General features: G+C 52.2%; 7 protein-coding genes across 7 annotated transcripts; 2 read left to right on the forward strand and 5 right to left on the reverse strand.

Moving 5' to 3' along the window:
* Nucleotides 1-1,083: 1,083 nt before the first annotated feature.
* CCOS01_01587 (uncharacterized protein) lies at nt 1,084-1,461 on the forward strand (the record flags this gene model as incomplete). The annotated part of the gene is made up of 1 exon (XM_060449780.1): nt 1,084-1,461. The coding sequence occupies one exon, from the start codon at nt 1,084-1,086 to the stop codon at nt 1,459-1,461; it is 378 nt and encodes a 125-aa protein (XP_060321218.1).
* Nucleotides 1,462-2,734: 1,273 nt separating this feature from the next.
* CCOS01_01588 (uncharacterized protein) lies at nt 2,735-3,872 on the reverse strand (the record flags this gene model as incomplete). The annotated part of the gene is made up of 3 exons (XM_060449781.1): nt 2,735-2,996; nt 3,062-3,591; nt 3,663-3,872. 3 exons carry the CDS (start codon nt 3,870-3,872, stop codon nt 2,735-2,737), a joined length of 1,002 nt encoding a protein of 333 aa, XP_060321219.1.
* Nucleotides 3,873-4,523: 651 nt separating this feature from the next.
* Nucleotides 4,524-4,862, reverse strand: CCOS01_01589 (uncharacterized protein; the record flags this gene model as incomplete). Its single annotated transcript, XM_060449782.1, has 1 exon — nt 4,524-4,862. The coding sequence occupies one exon, from the start codon at nt 4,860-4,862 to the stop codon at nt 4,524-4,526; it is 339 nt and encodes a 112-aa protein (XP_060321220.1).
* A 480-nt stretch (nt 4,863-5,342) lies between these two features.
* On the reverse strand, nt 5,343-6,233 carry CCOS01_01590 (uncharacterized protein; the record flags this gene model as incomplete). Its single annotated transcript, XM_060449783.1, has 1 exon — nt 5,343-6,233. The coding sequence occupies one exon, from the start codon at nt 6,231-6,233 to the stop codon at nt 5,343-5,345; it is 891 nt and encodes a 296-aa protein (XP_060321221.1).
* Nucleotides 6,234-6,842: 609 nt separating this feature from the next.
* On the reverse strand, nt 6,843-7,460 carry CCOS01_01591 (uncharacterized protein; the record flags this gene model as incomplete). The annotated part of the gene is made up of 1 exon (XM_060449784.1): nt 6,843-7,460. A coding segment is annotated over one exon (618 nt), but the record flags the coding sequence as incomplete, so codon positions are not given.
* Nucleotides 7,461-13,766: 6,306 nt separating this feature from the next.
* Nucleotides 13,767-14,640, reverse strand: CCOS01_01592 (WW domain binding protein 11; the record flags this gene model as incomplete). Its single annotated transcript, XM_060449785.1, has 2 exons — nt 13,767-14,503; nt 14,568-14,640. The coding sequence occupies 2 exons, from the start codon at nt 14,638-14,640 to the stop codon at nt 13,767-13,769; spliced, it is 810 nt and encodes a 269-aa protein (XP_060321223.1).
* A 605-nt stretch (nt 14,641-15,245) lies between these two features.
* On the forward strand, nt 15,246-17,323 carry CCOS01_01593 (uncharacterized protein; the record flags this gene model as incomplete). The annotated part of the gene is made up of 3 exons (XM_060449786.1): nt 15,246-15,810; nt 15,865-16,903; nt 16,963-17,323. The coding sequence occupies 3 exons, from the start codon at nt 15,246-15,248 to the stop codon at nt 17,321-17,323; spliced, it is 1,965 nt and encodes a 654-aa protein (XP_060321224.1).
* Between the last annotated feature and the right edge of the window lie 239 nt (nt 17,324-17,562).

Here is a 17,562-nt window from a genome sequence, read left to right on the forward strand (position 1 = left end):
CGAAAATTAATCTTACGCCTGGCCTTGGAAGGAACTCAGCACTCAGCCACGGAGAATCCCGCGTCAAACAACAAAGCCCGTCGCGCAGCCGCATGTTCAGTCCTCTCCCTCTCTCTCTTTCTCTTCCCAACTTACCTAAGCCATTCCCCCCAAGCCCCTCTTACTCCCCTTTTAGTATTAGATCCAACCTGTCACCGAGCCGGCCCCAGTCCTCCTTTGAGACGGAAAGGATTGGAAAAAGAGTGGGGTATCACAACGTATTGTCCCCCCCCCCCCCCCAGTTCCGTCTTCCAAAAAGAGTTGCGTCCATACGTAGTAGAGGTACGGAGTAGGTAGACAGAGCACCGGAACAAGCGCCGTGTTCTAAAAAAAAAAAAAAAAAAAAACCGAAAAAAACCACACAAGTCGCATCGCACATACAACGCGCACGGAAGAACACCCGATCATCATTCGACCCAGAAAATGCAGGAAGAGCAAACAGGTAATTACCCATCACAACGGAGCGAGCGCCGCCCAAGACAGTAAGCAAACAATTTGGCAAAAGTCATGAGATGACTGATTGGGTTCAGGGTTGGTTGCGGTCAGCCAGTGTATGGGGTGCCATCGCAGAACCCGTCTACCAATATTTCAGCGCTTTTTCCCGGTCCTCATGGGTAGGTAAAGGTATTATGATAGCAGCAAACCCCCCCTCGCACCAGGCTCCAAATTCCTGCACCATCCCAAAAGTTTCAAGGAACATGGAGCTTGAGGTCCTTGAACGAAAAAAAAAAAAAGGTCCCTCTTCGGAACCGCGAGTCGGAACCGATGAACCACATCGGCCGAAGCCCTTCCCCAACCGCTCTCGTGACCATCACTGGCACCGCCGCTACCTTACTGGCAGCCGCAAACAATGAATGGATTAAAAGTGCCATCGTGATCCCCCAGCTCCTAGCCTGAGCCTGAAGGCCTCAACGCGGCGCGCCGTCTAAAGAGGTGAGGGGGTATAATGAGCTCAGATGGGAAAAGCTACCCGCTATCTGTACGTCAGAGCCTTCATTGTTGTTTTTTTTGGTTCCCCTCCTCCCCCTTCTGGGCCTTCTCCCAATGGGGCCAGCCTCCAAACAACCCTCATCGACGATCGAGATCATACTGGTGTCTCTTGATCTTGATCCTCGAGGTTCATCGCTCTTGTTTTCCTCTGCCGTATTGTTTGTCTCTCTTTTTTATCCCCTTCCCCAGCCACCATTCTCTTACCGCCCTTTATTGTTGTTTTTTTCTTTCCCCGCCTGCAGCTGGTTTAGTTGCCTGCCGCCGGTCCCAAGCTTTGTATTGGTACCCGTATTCAAAAGTACTATCCGTACGGATACGCCCGCCTTCATGGAATCATTCTTCCTCTTTCCGAACAAGTTACCACGTGCCACGCACGTACTTTCAGCTCTCCTAAATCTTGACGGTGCATCAGTAAATTATACGCTTGCTTGAATACTACTCGATTTATGTGTCTTTTCTGTCCAATATCTTCTTCCCCTGTCGGCCAAACCGTGATTCACATCTGATCATCAAAAACACAGAGGCAAGGGCACATAATAAATGCAACACTCGGCCCGAGGCGTCGTACGTCTGCACGCCCGGTAAGGCCAGAAAGGCTGGGAACATGAGATATCGTCCGTCCCACTTGAGGCGACCGTTGGAATAGGGAAAAATAAGGGCACCGCAAACCGGAGGGATAGAACAAAATAGAAAAAAATTAGCCCAAAAAGAGATCCCCGTAGTCTGGTACGGATACCCAATTCTTCACTAGGTACCAGCGTATACCACAGTAAGGGACAAACCACCCCTGGACTACCTTAGTGCTTCGGCATGGACCACACCCTCCCATCAGTGCACATCATGACGTTCTGATCAAGACATCCTCATTTGGGGTACAGCCGGAAGAGGCTCAGGTGAGAGCCAGCCCATCTCACCCCCAGTAGACCTTTTTTTGTGGGTTGACACAGCTCAAGCTCGACTTCTTGATGTGTTTGATCAGAGGACGGGTCACATGCTTGGGCCCATAGGGGTGTTTGCTCCAAGACACCGAATAATGCCGTTCTGTATTCCAGATGTAGGCTCACTGTTCCTCTCGTGTGATTGAAGAGACTCGGCATGTGCCGTATAATTCGAGTTCGTTGAAATATCACGATACCTCGCCATCATGTCTGAATCTTTTGCCTCAACTTGGATCCGTCATAAGACTTGTCTTGTTGACTTTTTCTCTTTTCGCGCGCCGCCCCTTTTCCCGGGCATAGTGAATTCCGAAAGGCACAAATGGTGTCCTCAGATGCAACTTCGTGCTCCCTTTCTGCCCGTGCAACCGCTGCATACGAACTCGGGCATTCGGTGTTTCCCGTGCCCGCATTTCCAACCTCATGCCGTCCCGTTCCTTGTCCCGCTATGGAACCTTAAACGAGCCATGATGTGTCAAATTCGATGTCGCGAATTCGTACAGCCCTGCTACCCCCAAAAGGCCCGTGGTCTCCCGATATCAGGCAAAATATTGTCGTTGGAAAATCTCTTGTTGCATGGGCAGAACGTCGACCCATTGCGCCGCCGAGGGAATTGCGGCTATTCTGTAGATATTGCCGTCTCAAGCGTTGCTCATCAGTCTGAAAACGCCTTCCTTGTGCGAGCCCAACCGCTTCGCCCAGTCATAAGCTTCGCCCATCGTACGTCTCATGCAAAGACGTGCCGGCCTTCCAAAAACATGCATCTTGCATCATCTCGGTTTTGTCGTATCATCGTTTAGTAGTCGCTTGAGAGGAACCCCTGACTCATGGTGGTGTACGCCATCCACGCCATCCTGCAGTTCTCCATTCACGGCACCGTCCATCTCCCCGTCGACCAGCCCCTCCATCTTGACAGACTCAACGGGGCCAGATTGACTACGCTCGGTAGTGATAAAGGCTTCGATCTGAAGTCTTATCGTATCAAGAAAGGCTAAGCGAGCCGTTGCGTCGAGTTTAGAAACAGCCGAATTTCTGATATCTTGGGGTCAGCTAGTGCCACGGAGAATGAAGAAGCCATGAGGCCGAGTGTGATATACAATAGCTCGAGTAAGGAGGATATATCCTCGGCGGGAGGGTCTTGGAGGTTCGTGGGTGTCCCCGATGCAGGGGGTTCGGCTTGTGCAGAAGCCAGCTGGATGAGCAGATCTGCGTTCTTGATAAACTTGACCAAGTCGTCCAGATCGGTTTCTATATTCAGAGTCCGCATCCGCCTGATAATTTCGACTGATTCCGGCTCGGAGCGCATAGATAGAAGGCGGAAAAGCTCTTCAAAGAGAGAAAGGCGGCGTTGAAGCTCCTCGTGCTTTGTTTTCAGGGCAGCGAAGCGTGTGACGTCGGGGCCGGCATCGTACTCGCAGCGGGTGCGACCCATGCCCGCGCACAAGGAACACACGGGACGTTGGCCATCGCATTTTGATTTCCTGCGACGACATGAGGTGCAGGCGATTTTGGTCTGCGGACGTCGTCTTGGTGCAGAAGACGTGGTACCAGTGGCAGATTGCGGGGTTGTCTCCCGTTCCGACGAGGCGCTGCTGGCTGCTGTTGGGCCCGCAGGTAAAAGCTCGCGCTGTGGTTTCATCGTGAGCGTTGCCACAGGACCATGGGCAGGCCTGGTGGACAACCGAGATAGCCACAAACAGTGGAAAAGGAGGCGTGAATATTATGGGCGTCGGCGTGTAGCTGGTACGGCGAGGTCTGCGTATTCGTCGTAGTAATTGAAATGGCGCGGGTGGACGAATTGAGAGAGGGTACAGCCAGAGCCAGAGCCAGAGCGGGCCTCAACCGCCAGACCAGATCCGCCCTCCGCGTCGCTTGGTAAGTCTCAGTCGTTTTGACGGTGCGTGTCATACTGCCGACCCGCTGGCCATGTTGGTCGTGATTGAATCGTTCTCGTTATCGTCGTGATGTTATTTTGCTGTTGCAGGTGTTTGGAAGTGCTGACAAGGCCCGTCCCGATGAGTAGTCTCTCAATTTCTTGGGAGCTCGTGAGGTAGACAGGTATGACGAAATGGATGGACAAGACTCAAGCCAAATCCCCGTGCCCGTTGCTGGCTGGGCCACTTGGATTGTTCCGGTGCCGGGAAAGCTGCCGCGATTCCCCCTAGGTAAATAAGAAAACCGAAAAGGGAAGAAATGAAAAAATAATATTAATAAACGGAAACCACATAAAAGAGGTTAAGTTTGGCTCGCAAAGCTCCCCAAAGCCATGGAATCGTCTGGCCATGGCCAGGCCAGCCCATTAGCAAGGTAGAGGCTGCTGCTGCGCGATCCATCCACCCACAGAAAGGACAGAAATGCAAGGATGTCGTAGGTGCGAGTGGCCGCTGCGGCTATCGAGAGTTTGCTGGCGCATCGGACCCCAGCTCAGCTGTCGGTTTGTGTCAGCAGCCCAGCCAGGAATTAGGATTAGACACTCCCGACAATCTGCAGACTCTGCCTATGGCTGCTGAAACCCCAAGCCTTGTGCACCCGCGAGACGACGGATAATGAACCAGTCACTTACGACTGCTTTCGATGGAACTCCGCCAAAGGGAATAAGGCGGGGGAGACCACGAAAAGGCCTGAAGAAAGAAGAAAAGAAACCAGTTGAGTGCAGGAGATCATTTGGTTGCACAAAGACCTTGGTTGCGCCAGTTGTAATGCAACCCGCCAACAAGTCGAGGTACATGCGGCACTGCTAATCAGGTCGTTTTTAGCGTCTGGAGCAGGCTCAGTCAACCGTTGATTGGCGGGGGTGGTTCCAAGATGTTCAGCCAAACCGGGGCGTCTTTTGTGGTGGGGGGTTTTGTACCCCTCAGAGCGCTTCTCCAAATTGTCGTTGTGGTTGGCTGACTGCATCGCAACATTGCAGCAGAGATTTGTGGAGAGAGCACGGCACAAACCCGTCGTGGTCAGTGCAGTATGCCTACAGCAGCGATTAGCTTGTGTCTAGACAGAGGAGGGAGAGTGACGATTAGCATCGTGATGACAGCCGTGTCTCAGGAGGTGGGAATTCAGGAAGGATGTAAGGTAGACCAATACACTCTTACCAAAGTCTCGACAATAGAGCTCATTTCTTGGCTTCTCGAGCGAGAAGCTGAGAACAAGGAGTTCTCAGAGGAAAGAATGATGGAAAGCTTACCTCCTTGCTTATGTTGCATCTTGTGCTGGATGCCGGTCATCATTGTATCAGCTCGCCATCTTTCAGATGTGAGGCTAGTATCAAGAGTCCTTCGCTATACTTGAGGCTCGATACTGTATCTTGTTCGACCTTCTTTCGTTTCGTCCATCCAGCATCGAAATGCAGGCTGAGTAGATGATGTTGTTATGACCTCTCCCCTAAACCAGCTGGCGTTCTCCATGAAGCCCGATGCTGACATTGTTGGCTGTTCTTGCGATATATCCTCGTATCATCTCGCAGTCGCAGTCCCCGTGTTCGAGAATCTGGCTTCTCAGAACCAGAACCTCGTTTTTGAGCGCAGATACACAGGCATCGAGATACATTCGCTCCTGTGTGACTCGCTGCTCTTGAGCGGCGAGATCTAGCTCATGCTGTTTTGTCTTCTCGCGGCATCGCTTTGCGGCGGCTCGATTCTTGACGCGATACGTCTTTTTCCCTTCCGGTCTTGGTGAAGAGCAAGTGTCATGGTCACTTTCCTTGTGCTCGTTGGCGGCCTCGGTGACATTCGTGTTTGCGTCGAAAGAAGCCATGTACATCGGTGAGACGTGCTCTCTCGCTACAAGACGTGTCTTCTTCATGGGTGGTTGACTCATCGATTCCGGCTGTCGACTTTTAGACACCCTCGGCGTATGGCATGTTGTCGTTGTTCCTGGGGCCGGGCTAGCCTGGAGTTGAAAATCGGGTGTGTACTGCCAATTTTGGCCTGAGATAGGAGGACTGTCAACGGGATTTGGCCATAGATGGTGTGAACTGTATGCCATGGGTTCAGGTGGCTGGAAGTCTAACTGCTGGTACGTAGGCCACGATTCGCGTTGGGTTGCCCAAGTGGCCGTCGAGAAGTCTGACGTAGTCCCTGCTGTTGAGTCGAACAACCGATAGGCTTGAATCTCGACTTCCTGGTGCACGGAGGCCATGGAAAACTCAGTTGTGTGGCAATCGCATCCAGACCATCGCTGGCACAGATGAGGCTCGTTGATATGCGTTTGGGGCGGTTGTTGTGGTAACGTATACATTGGCACCAGCTCAGGGTAGGCAGACTGAGCCATCATGTTGCCTCCCACATGGACAACAGAGTGTTCTTCTTCTTCTTCGGTTGAAAATCTGTAGCTTCGGTTTCTTACAAGAATCTTGGTGGACTCTGAAGAGGATACGTTGTCGTGAGCCTTGACGGCGGTGCTAGCGGAATCCAGAGGAAAAACTCAGAACTCAGCTGGAAAGCAACTAGTATCTGGGTTAGGGGACATATGAGTATCTTGGCCGCAAGAAGATGCTGACAGAAGATGGTCGAGTAAAAAAAAATAAAAAATGATCAGTTTTGGAAGCCAGGGGTGGAGGAATAGGAGGAGAAGGAGGAGGAGGAAGAGGAACTCCTACCTACTTACTGGCTTGGGGTTGGGAGTTTGGTGCAAAGTCTATGGCAGGATACGGGCAATACAGTGACTGGGGTTGTAGGGCCATGCCGATGAATGGGGGCGCGACAGGATATTTGAGCGGGCCCCCAATGAAGGAGGTGGGAGAAGGGCTCCGGCTGGGGATATGCGTGTCGGGGGTTTCTACTGGGGCTGGGACTGACAGGGGACAAAGTGAGAGAATAGACTTACAGCTGTTCCACCCAATGCGTGTCTTTTCAGGCCAGGCGACCTGAGTTGCCAGATGTCTTAAACAACAGACAGAACCGACAGACGGCGGATTACACCTACACGGGGTGGTGTACACGAAGCGAAGGTGTGCTGCTGGCTTGGAGAGATGAACCCTTTCCTCGCATGATTGTCATAATTGGCATCTTGTATATCGAAGCAGCAAAGACGAAGGGGAGGGTGGATAAGCATGAGGGCGGCAGCTGAGGGGCTGTCCACTGCAGCGGAACCCAAGGGGCCAATGCAAGGTTTTGATGGTAAGAAGACGGCAGAGTCGGAATGTGTTGGTAGTGGCCAGCAGGATGGTAAGGTAGAGTAAGACAGCCGGGAAAGAGGTCGCATTGTGAAGCCGAGACTGCAGACCAAAGTGCAGACTGAAATGAGGTTGAGATCGAAGCCGAATTTGGAGTTTTCCTGGGAGTCAAGTTGGGGAGTATCCGTGGACTCGAGGGATATGCCAGCAATTGCCAGTGGCAGGGCTGTATGAAGAGTAGGTTTCGGTAGACATTGTACAATGATCAGGGGATTTTGAGGTAGGTAAGAAGGAGGAGTAGTAGCAGGACGAGGAGACGCTGGTGTTGCGTGAATGAGTGGTGGTGGTGGAGGATAGAAGGAGGAGGAAGAGGTGAGGGTGGCAAAATTGAACAGCCAGTGACTCGGACCGTGGTTGCGTACGGGCCTTGGTGCGTAGACAGCAGCAATAACGGCGCCGGCGACAGGGAGGGCGATGAATGGGATCTACGGACACTGGATGTTTAAGGTAATATTCCGTACGATCGGTATGGGAAGGCCGAAATGAAGGCAGGAAGGTAAGTGGTTCTTTCTGTTTCCTGATAGGTTGGGCAGGCGGGTTTTAGAAGAGTACGGCGAGTCGGCCAGTGATGGATGCCCAACGTGGCGGAATTCAATCCGGTGAGACCAATGTTGCTGATTGGCCGCCGGATTAAACTCCGGCATGGGAAAGGCGCTGGGTGGCAAATCTTCCTTCCATTAAATTAGGTAGGTCCTAGGCGGCCTGGGCCCTCCTGCCCCAAGAAAACAAATCGGTCGTATTCCAATTAGTACCTAGGCAGGCACGCACGGCAGGTAGCTCCTCCCATATCCCTTTCCAGGTTGGCTTCCTTCGCTTCCCGGTCCCGTCCTCTCATGGTGCCTTCCATCCCAACTGCCCGGCGCCCCCCCCCCCCTCTTTTCTTATGTAGTTATGCCTCAGTTTCCACCTGATGTTCACTCTTTCAACTTGCTGTAAGGTACTACGTATAGCACTTGATGCCACCGATAAGTTGTAGACGCACCGGCGCTTTATAATCCTGGAACGCTAAGGCATGTCATGCCTTGACTTCAGTTACCTTGCCATTTCTGGATAGACAAACTGGGCTCTGCTTCCCCACAGTCACAGCATGTGTCAAGCCTCACCGTCGCATATTTGCCACACTTCCTCCCATCCAACCTCAAAGTCATCGTGGCGGGTCTTTCCCTCATCATAGCCAGATCTAGGCACGTAAGATGGCCTGAGCCGAGATCTACTAACCCTTGATAGTGCAAAGAACCTGGAAACGACTTGCGTCGCCTCCCAAAGATGCCTTACCTTGGTTGACCAAGTTCCATTGTCCTTTTTCTTCCATTGGCCGCACCTGCTAATTACCTATGGGCGGTGGATACTTGTAGAAGGATCATCTTGGTCTACCTATTCTTGGCTGCCAATGGAAGGCGTGTGAAAGTCCAGTTCGCTCCAATAGGTACCAGACCGGGAGGTGCATAACATTCGGCTCCAACGTGCGTCTGTCAGTAACGTACGTCTGCGCCTGCGTGGACCGCTTATCACGGTGTGCTCAGCGTGGCTTCTCACTTGCATTTACCCCAAGGTAGGCAGGCAGGTAGGATCCTCGAGGCGCCGTAATGAGATGCAGCCCTCACCTCACCGACGTATCCGTTCCTACCCCTCCCCTTCCATTTAGCTTTCCGTCGCACTCTACCTCACCTTGCCTTGCCTTACCGTAACGTAGGTACCTTGAGGCAGCCAAGGAGAAGAAAAGTCCACGGCGAATCGGTTCCAACTCCGTCCAATCAATTCTCCATCTTCATCACATGTAATCATGCCACAGTGCCTTTGCGGTTTCTGGTAATGCCCATCCATCATCGCCATCTCCATCTCTTTCCCCAGACCCCATCCCATCGCCATCGCCATCGCCATCGCCATCGCGGCTTGCAGTCTCCCAAGACACGCACACTTTTGCTCCCAGGAGAACCTCTCGCCAGTCACCCCTCCATGCCAACCACTTGCCCATCTTCTCTCGCTTACCTACCAGAAACGATCCTCCCCCTCTATCGGCCATTGACGCTCAGCCAATCAACGCCAATGCGACGCGCAGGCATCGAGACGTGGTGCGGCTTGCCTTGGACACTACTCGACGATCCTAGACCAAGATTCCGTCTTGATAACCCTTGTCCACAAAACACCCGGACCAGATGTTCTGTCAACTAATCCAGTAGCTAGGTCAAAATGTTACCATAGCCTGCATCTCATCCTCCATCTCCACATCTCGGCCGGCCCCTTTCCGTTTTGCCTCAAGAACCAACCCACGATGCCTCGCATACATCCTCGTCCTCTTCATTGATGACCCTTGGCAGTCATCAGTGTTTGATCCAACTACGCCAAGATCCTATGGTCAGATAACTAATCATGTCTTGTAGGCATCTGAGACTACGAATGAACCGACCCTACGGCACCGAACAATTCAGCGCTGCACCAGACAGCCCAAATTGGAAATCATCCCCGCTATCGAAACAACGATCCAACTACAAGCCACGACGATCTCGATGCCACTTCTCCTACCCTAGGTCCCTTGCCTGCTACCCTACCCAGCATCGAAGCGCCTCACGCTTGGCTTCCATGGATAATGCCCCACCTTACACCATCGCCATCGACCTGATTGACACCAACCTCCATGCACCGCTTCCCGGGTACCATAACAATCCTTACCTGTTGTGCTTTTATATGGGAGATTCGTCTTCTGGAATTGGCTCATTGCATGTTACATCCTACACATTAGCATCTTTCCAAAGAAAATCAATAACAGCTACAATATACTCCGCATCGAGAATACGGAGCACAATTGTTCTCTACGGCCCGAAATTTTCCTCACTTTTCATAATGCCTTCAAAGCACTACGATATCTCCGAAGCAAATGCGATCCTACTCCCCGGGCTCATGCTAAAGGTCAGAGTTATGGGCATCCGACATGGTCCTAAATGTGTCATCCCCACCATGGGCTAGGTGGAGTGGCTCATGTCTAGAAAGTAACCATCGGAGGAATGCATTGTCGCGAAGACACCACTGTCACTCCAATCTGTATCAGGTCATCTTCTCAACGAACACATGCAAAGGCATACCATCATTTGACAATTAGCACACACCCGAATTCCGAAGCTCCACTGGCTGCAGCATCAGCCCTGGTGCTGGACGTCACACATGAGGATCATGCAACAGAGACTCGGAAATATACGCGTACACCAGAATTTTCCCATCTCACATTCTTATTGACCCCCGCTTGGCATGGTTTATCGGAGTTTCTAACGATTGAAGCAATCGGGCCCGGATAGCAAAAGGAAAAAGCAAGTCCGCAAGGCAAATTGACAACACCCCCTTTACCGTTTACGCACCGTCATGCAGCTTTCGAGCTGAGCGAGCATCTAACAACTGCCGAAGACGAAAGCTAAACGCCACGGATGACAAAAGGCAGCATCGGTGAATTATCGACTTGTCTTAGGTCGCAAATCGCTGGATCCCAAGATGGCAGCTATGTCTCACCGTTCTGTTCCACTCGCTTCAGCACTTTGCCTCGAATTATACCTTAGCGACTGTTGGAAAAGTTTTCTAGCTCTTCAACTGCGAACTGCAACACCTACAAGCATTCAAAATACTAAGCAAGAGAGGCTTCGCTGGAAGTTACAGATAACGTCGGTTGTCGCGGGCGACACGGCCAAGTCCACGATGAATGGCACTAGAAGTACCAAGGGAACCACCTCCGCCTCTCCGCGGTCGATCAAATTGGAACGTCTACTTCTCAAGGCGACTACAGATGCCCATTGAATGTATCTACCAGGGCCTTGATATGCTACTGCATGGGTGAACTGACTTCTGCTCACTTGCCGCGCGCAGAGTCGCATGCATATCCAGGAAAGGACATTGCTCGAGATTCAGGGAACTCTTCGAATCCTACTTGCTACGGCGGAAGCTCCGCTCCGAGCCCAGCCGCTCACATGTATCTGCCCAGGGGTCTCTTCAGATGCAATCCCGCAGGCGCTCCTTAGCCTGCTGATTCCTTCGTACGACTGCAGTTGTTGGGGCTTCCCGGGATACCGACTTGGCCTTCCGACCGAAAGCTGATCGATTGATATTCAATGGACTTCTTTTGACCCTTGACTGCACGAAGCATCTCCGGCTACATCCGCGGTGATGTTGGTTTGGAAGAAATGTTGGACAGCTTATGCCGAGAACCAACTAAAGTATGACGGAACATAAAATGGCAAGAACCGCAACCAATCAGCTGTGGAAAATCGATACAGGGGGGGTGTATACCCCATTGGAGAAGCGATAATTGGGCGATGAAGGTCTCGAGATGTTATTCCTGCTTTACACGTGGCAGAGCATGTGGATGCCGTCTCTGAACCATGTGCGTTGTTGGTTATTGGACTCAAGGAGCTGTGATCTATTTCCACATCTCAAAGATACCGTTTGGTTGATGGCGGGGCAAAGCTTCCTGCTTTCCAGCCTTGGTAGTCAGCTCTGTTGACTACACTAGGCACACCAGATCGTGTTTGGAAAGCTTTCAGGTTTTGGCTTCATGTCTCAAACCTTGAGATATGTCCAGCTTTCCACAGACGGACCGACGGACCTATGACCCGGGCTGCTGCCCACCGCTTCTGTGTGGTTTGTGGTCTGAATAGCATCATTTGCAGACGTAACATCCCGGTTACACAAACAGAATAACTTGCGAATGCGCTGTACCGTTACATGCTGACTGGTTTCAAGTACACGGGCATCAGTTGGTTGCAGGAAAGGGGCAACAGTCAGGTTTCGCCCGATGGCGATGGATAGCGCCCCAACGTTTCTAGGTCGTTTTCGCCATGTCAAAGTCCGACGCCCGTAGTACCTGCAAAGACTTGATATTTTAAGCTTTTTTCTCGGATCCGCGGCAAATTTGAGTCTTTTTCTTTTTCTTGCTGCGGCTGAGTGGACGGTTGGAAGCCCTTGTCTCTTCGTATAGGGATAGCCTAGGTCGGCAGTTTATTTTGCCCTTCCTTTCTTTTTGTGATATTTGGTCAAGGTAACGATGCTTGGTGGAAATAATGCGATGTAACAGAATTTTCAGCAACGCAAGGCCAGACGGAAACGAGATACGGCGGTCTTGTACGAGATGGGGACTTTTTGGTGGGAGGGTATACGTTTTCCTGTGAGAAAGCACACCTCTCCTTCGCTTTTCCCGAGTTGGAGGAAAGTAGTGGAATTTATTGCTGTTCTTTGGCTAAACAGATTTTGATAGCCCCTTTTTTGGTAAGATAGGCAGGCTGCCCCATCTCTCTAACTTGCTCCCCTCTCGTCCTCACCTTCCAGGAGCCAGAGCCTAGAGGCCATTGTTCAGATGTTTGACCCTTTACTTCAACGACCACTCGGAGGGATGTTCATAAGAGGCTTTCACAAAGACAGAAAAGATTTTGGTGAAGCGCTTCATTTTGTTTCTTCAGGGAGACTTTTCTTCTTAGGTTCCCCCCCCCCACCCCCAAAGAAAGTCTTGGAGAGGGAAGAAGTTCACGCACCGATTGTTCCTCTGCCCTGGGGCTTATTGTTCTTTCGCCGAATACCCACGACGCTGATTTAGAGCCTGCAACTAGTGTATCATCTGAAGAACAGTAGAGTCAGGGAGCGGTGACCGGCCGAGTTGGAAATTGCGATATGGGGTATAGAAGGTGGAGGGACGAACTTCTACTCTGGGGAGTTGGGAGATTACAAGCAACAGCATTTGCTTATGGGAGGAGTGAAGAGATTGTAAACTTTAAGGAGGCGGGGGATTTATATACCCCCGCTATGGACTGCTCGTCCGGAGGGGGGGGGGGGGGTTGCATGTCCATGGGCGAAAAAGGCTCTTTTAATACCATCAGTGGGGAAGTCAGAGGCATACTCTTTTCTCCTTGAAGAAGATAGCTATGGTGCCCATGGAGTCGTGAGATACTTTGGCGTCCATGTTGAATGACGGGCCAAAGGATTGGGGAGGGGGTTCTAGTATGTCGATAAATAGTGGTGTCGGTGACTAGCGATGCTGACAATAGGGATGTTGTCTTCCAAAAGGAAACACCTGGGCTGCGAATCTGTAATGTCACAAAAGCAGGGTACATCTGTTTGATTCCTGTTGAACACTGGAGATGGCGGAGAACATTTTGTTTTACATAGATGCTGCTGCTGCTCGCTAAGAAGACACAAACAGTGGCCTCGGATAGAGGCAATTATAGCCAGTTGACAGTCTGCCCTATTGCTTCGGTAGAATTATGTATCTCAGCAGACTCAGTCCGACGTCATCGCAGAGATGCTACTCTGGTTCACCGGCTGCAGAATCCGGTTGTGCGGTAACAAGTGTCTGTTGTACTTTGCTATCAGAGCCACAGCGGAACAGTTTTGTGCTGTGGAAGTGGGTGACGCTTCCACTACCCATCGCCAATCCGGGAAACGTGTAGCCTGGCGACTCGCAGGTACGCGATATCCTCGCCGTCCGCCCTGTAACTGTACACCCTTGGGGCTGAGTGCGTTCGGATAGACAGCTGGCGCGCAATTGTACTTGATGCTTTGTGTACCGTATAGCAGCTGAGAGCAACAATTCCTGACTTGTCGGATCCGTGGCCTTTATCAAAGCTTGGGTGTCGTTGACTCTTTGAACCATACGGCCCCACTCAGACGTCTTCATCCTCCACCTCCTCCACCATAACCTGGTGGGGTCTCGTTTTCTCTGAATCCCCCAGTGACGCAGTTGTCTGCAGGTAGCCCTCCTGCTCCAGTCGATCCGCCTCTTCAGGTTCCATCAGACCACCTTGGCCCTTGCCCTTGTCCAGCTTCATCTTGACGTGTGTCGGCACAAAAGCGGTGACGGCTTCCTTTGTCAAATTCCGAACCATCGGCTTCGCCTCGTATACAGTCTTCGGCTCCGGCGCGGGGGCCTTGGCCTCCTTCTCCTTCTTCTCCCTCTCTTCTGGCGGTTCCCTCTCCGCCTGCTCTGCCTGCCTTCTGGCACGTCTCTTTGCGTACCACTTATCCATCAGTTCTTTCGGAATCGGTGGCGGTGTGTCGCGGGGCATGGGGATCCGCTTCACGTCGTCGGGGACATCCTCGTCGCTCGTCAACTCGTCGTTGTCACGTCTCCTCTTTCCGAGGACTCCGCCGGAAGAATCGCCATCGCGGTTGTAGCCTCCTCCTCCGCGGCTAAAGGTGGGTGCTTTGTCGCCGAGCGCTTCGCGCGCCTTGTTTACTGCTCGTAGCTCCTTCTCGAGGCCTTCGAGGACCTGTTCTTCGTGGCGCGATAGCTTGCCTCCGTTTGTTGTGATTCCCTTGAGGTCGTCTATCTGTTTCTGGAGTCTTTCGGGGTTGCGGCGTGCGAGCTTCTCATTGCGACGGCCTTGTACCTCCGCCTTGCCTGGAAGAGGAGCTTGGTTAGTGACGACTTTACTGGCTCATGTGTTGCTGTTTGGGGGGATTACCCTTCTTGATTGCTTTCGCTTTGTCAGCTTTACGCTGAGCGTTGACTGGGTTATAATTCTTTTCTTTTGGCATTTTGGGTGTGAGTATGGACGTGATGGGGTTGATTGAAGAAGTCTAAATGGCGATGTCACAAGAAGCTTCTAAGCCGACCTTGGAAGATCGATTAGTCTGATAGCGATAAGACGATATGTCACTATCGATAGCGCTTATCGCATCACGTGCAGCTTTCAGCTGGACAGGGGTATGATTGTTGCCCCTGCAACATTGTTGACTTGGTGCCCCGCAGCACCCAATAACACTGTCGCTTTGTTCCCTTGTTCCCCCTAATACGCAAGTGCCCACCAGCGATCGACTGTGCAGTGGTCAGCCTCCGTAGGTCGGGTAGATCTTGGGCAGTCTGTCTCCATCCATCGCCCTGGCACGCCTGGATTCCTACCCAAGTCAACCCCACGGCGGAGAAGATAACAACATAATAACCCGCGTTGGTTACGCTTTATCTCGAGCACGCAACTCTATTCGTACCTTGCAGTGCTTTTCGATCCTCCTCCCCCAAACATCTTTCTCGATTACCCCTCCAAGCACATTGGTTGATACCTTTGGTCGCTAAGTTTCGCCCCCCGCTCGCATCCTCTCTCAATCCACCTCCCGGATCTGTTTGCTTCACAACATCATCAACAATGTCGGGCTTCATGGCCAATTTGTTTCCTGGAGGAACCAGGGACAACAATGCAGCATCGCGACCCGAGACGCCTACGAGAAATAGCTTCATCAACCCAGCCAGCACACCCCAAGGCAGCCCCAGCAAGAGAACGAACCCCCCTGGCGCCCACGAATTGCCCGAGTCCTTCGACAATGCGCTCAAGTTGAGCACACCTGTTCTGGAAAGACCCAGACTCGATCGCCCGCTGAGTGTGATCACCACCCCGCAGTCTTCGGGAAGAGGCAACGAATACAGTCCCAATGTCGAGGACAGCGTCTTGCACAAGGGAGCGACTTCAGCAGGCAGCCCCTTGAAGAAGTCCCATGGACAGGAGAACACTCCCCCCGTCTCGCGCTTGGGAGGCAACGACTCTCCCTACCAACAGAGCCATGCTGCCATCTCCCGTCACGAGCTATACCAGCCCAAGGAGAAGGCTGTGACTCCTAGGAACAAGTTCAACACCCAGAGAGCACTCACGCCCGAAGAGCTGGAGATCCTGCAGCGCCCTAACGTGCGAAGACTCGTCAACGTGACACAGCTCTGTATGTTGATTGAACTCTGTTAGACATGGCGTAAGCAAGACTGACTGAAAGCAGACTTTCTCGATTATTACTTCGACCTTCTTACGTATGTCGGCTCCAGACAGAACCGCCTGAACAACTTCCAATCGGAGATCCCGCCTCCCCCAGAGACCGATGAGGCGACTTACAATCAGATGTGGTCAAAGTACAAGGGACGAGAGCGTGCAAACCTCAGAAAGAGACGAGTGAGACTTCGCCAGGGTGACTTCCAGATCCTCACCCAGGTCGGACAAGGAGGCTACGGTCAGGTCTTCCTGGCGCAGAAGAAGGATACTCGGGAAGTCTGCGCGCTGAAGGTCATGAGCAAGAAGCTGCTGTTCAAGCTTGACGAAGTTCGCCACGTGCTGACAGAGCGTGACATCCTGACCACTGCCAAGAGTGAATGGCTTGTCCGACTTCTTTACTCATTCCAGGATGACAAGAGTATCTATCTTGCCATGGAGTATGTGCCGGGAGGAGATTTCCGCACGCTGCTCAACAACACGGGCGTTCTGAGCAACCGTCATGCTCGTTTCTACATCGCCGAGATGTTCTGCTCCGTGGATGCTCTTCACCAGCTTGGTTACATTCATCGAGACTTGAAGCCGGAGAACTTCTTGGTCGATTCTACCGGACACGTCAAGCTCACGGACTTTGGACTAGCTGCTGGTATGCTTGCGCCGGCCAAGATCGAATCTATGAGAGTCCGTCTCGAAAAGGCATCCGAGACTTCAGTACCTTTCGGAAAGCCCATGGATAAGCGAACAGTAGCTGAGCGAAGGGAAGGGTACCAGACAATGCGCGCAAAGGATATGAACTACGCCAAGTCCATCGTTGGCTCACCCGACTACATGGCGCCTGAAGTTCTTCGAGGAGACGAGTATGACTACACGGTGGACTACTGGAGTTTGGGCTGCATGCTGTTCGAGGCTCTGACCGGATTCCCTCCCTTTGCGGGCTCCACACCCGACGAGACTTGGAGGAACTTGAAGCACTGGCGCGAGGTGCTCAAGCGGCCCGTTTGGGAGGATCCCAACTACTTCCTCAGCAACCGCACTTGGAATTTCATTACGACGTAAGTGGGCCTTGTCACGGTTGGCATGCTTTGTGACATCATCTGACACCACGCTTTAGCTGCATCAACTCTCGGTCTAAGCGCTTTTCCAACTTCAAGGAGATTAACTCTCACCACTACTTTGCCGAGGTTGACTGGGACACCCTACGAACCACCAAGGCTCCATTCGTGCCTGAGCTCGATTCAGAGACGGACGCCGGTTACTTCGATGACTTCAGTAATGAGGCGGACATGGCCAAGTACAAGGAGGTGCATGACAAGCAGCAGGCCCTCGAGACTATGGCGGACCGTGATGACGAGATGGGCAAGAGCCTCTTCGTCGGCTTCACATTCCGACACCGGAAGACTACCGACGACGCAAGTCCGCGCAAACCTATCCCCTTCAAGGAGGAGGAGGACACCTTTGGCACGATGCTGTAGCGCAGACCTGTGTGGAATTGGACGCAGTTGAGTCGGACAACATTTCGGAGAGGCTTCCTCTGAATCTGCAGTCCAAATATTCGATTTACGATGATGATGAGACGGACGTCATTGAGCCAATAAGGCGGTGTTCGAGAAAGGCGAGGGACTACTTGTATGAGTTTGGGACTGGACTGCCCTGCAGCAATGGCATGTTTGAGATGAGATTTCGGGCATTTCTTTTTGCGTTGGAGTTTGCA

The sequence above is a fragment of the Colletotrichum costaricense genome (genome assembly GCF_030867565.1).
Source record: "Colletotrichum costaricense strain IMI 309622 chromosome Unknown Scaffold_1.1, whole genome shotgun sequence".
Classification (NCBI taxonomy): Eukaryota; Fungi; Ascomycota; class Sordariomycetes; order Glomerellales; family Glomerellaceae; genus Colletotrichum; species Colletotrichum costaricense.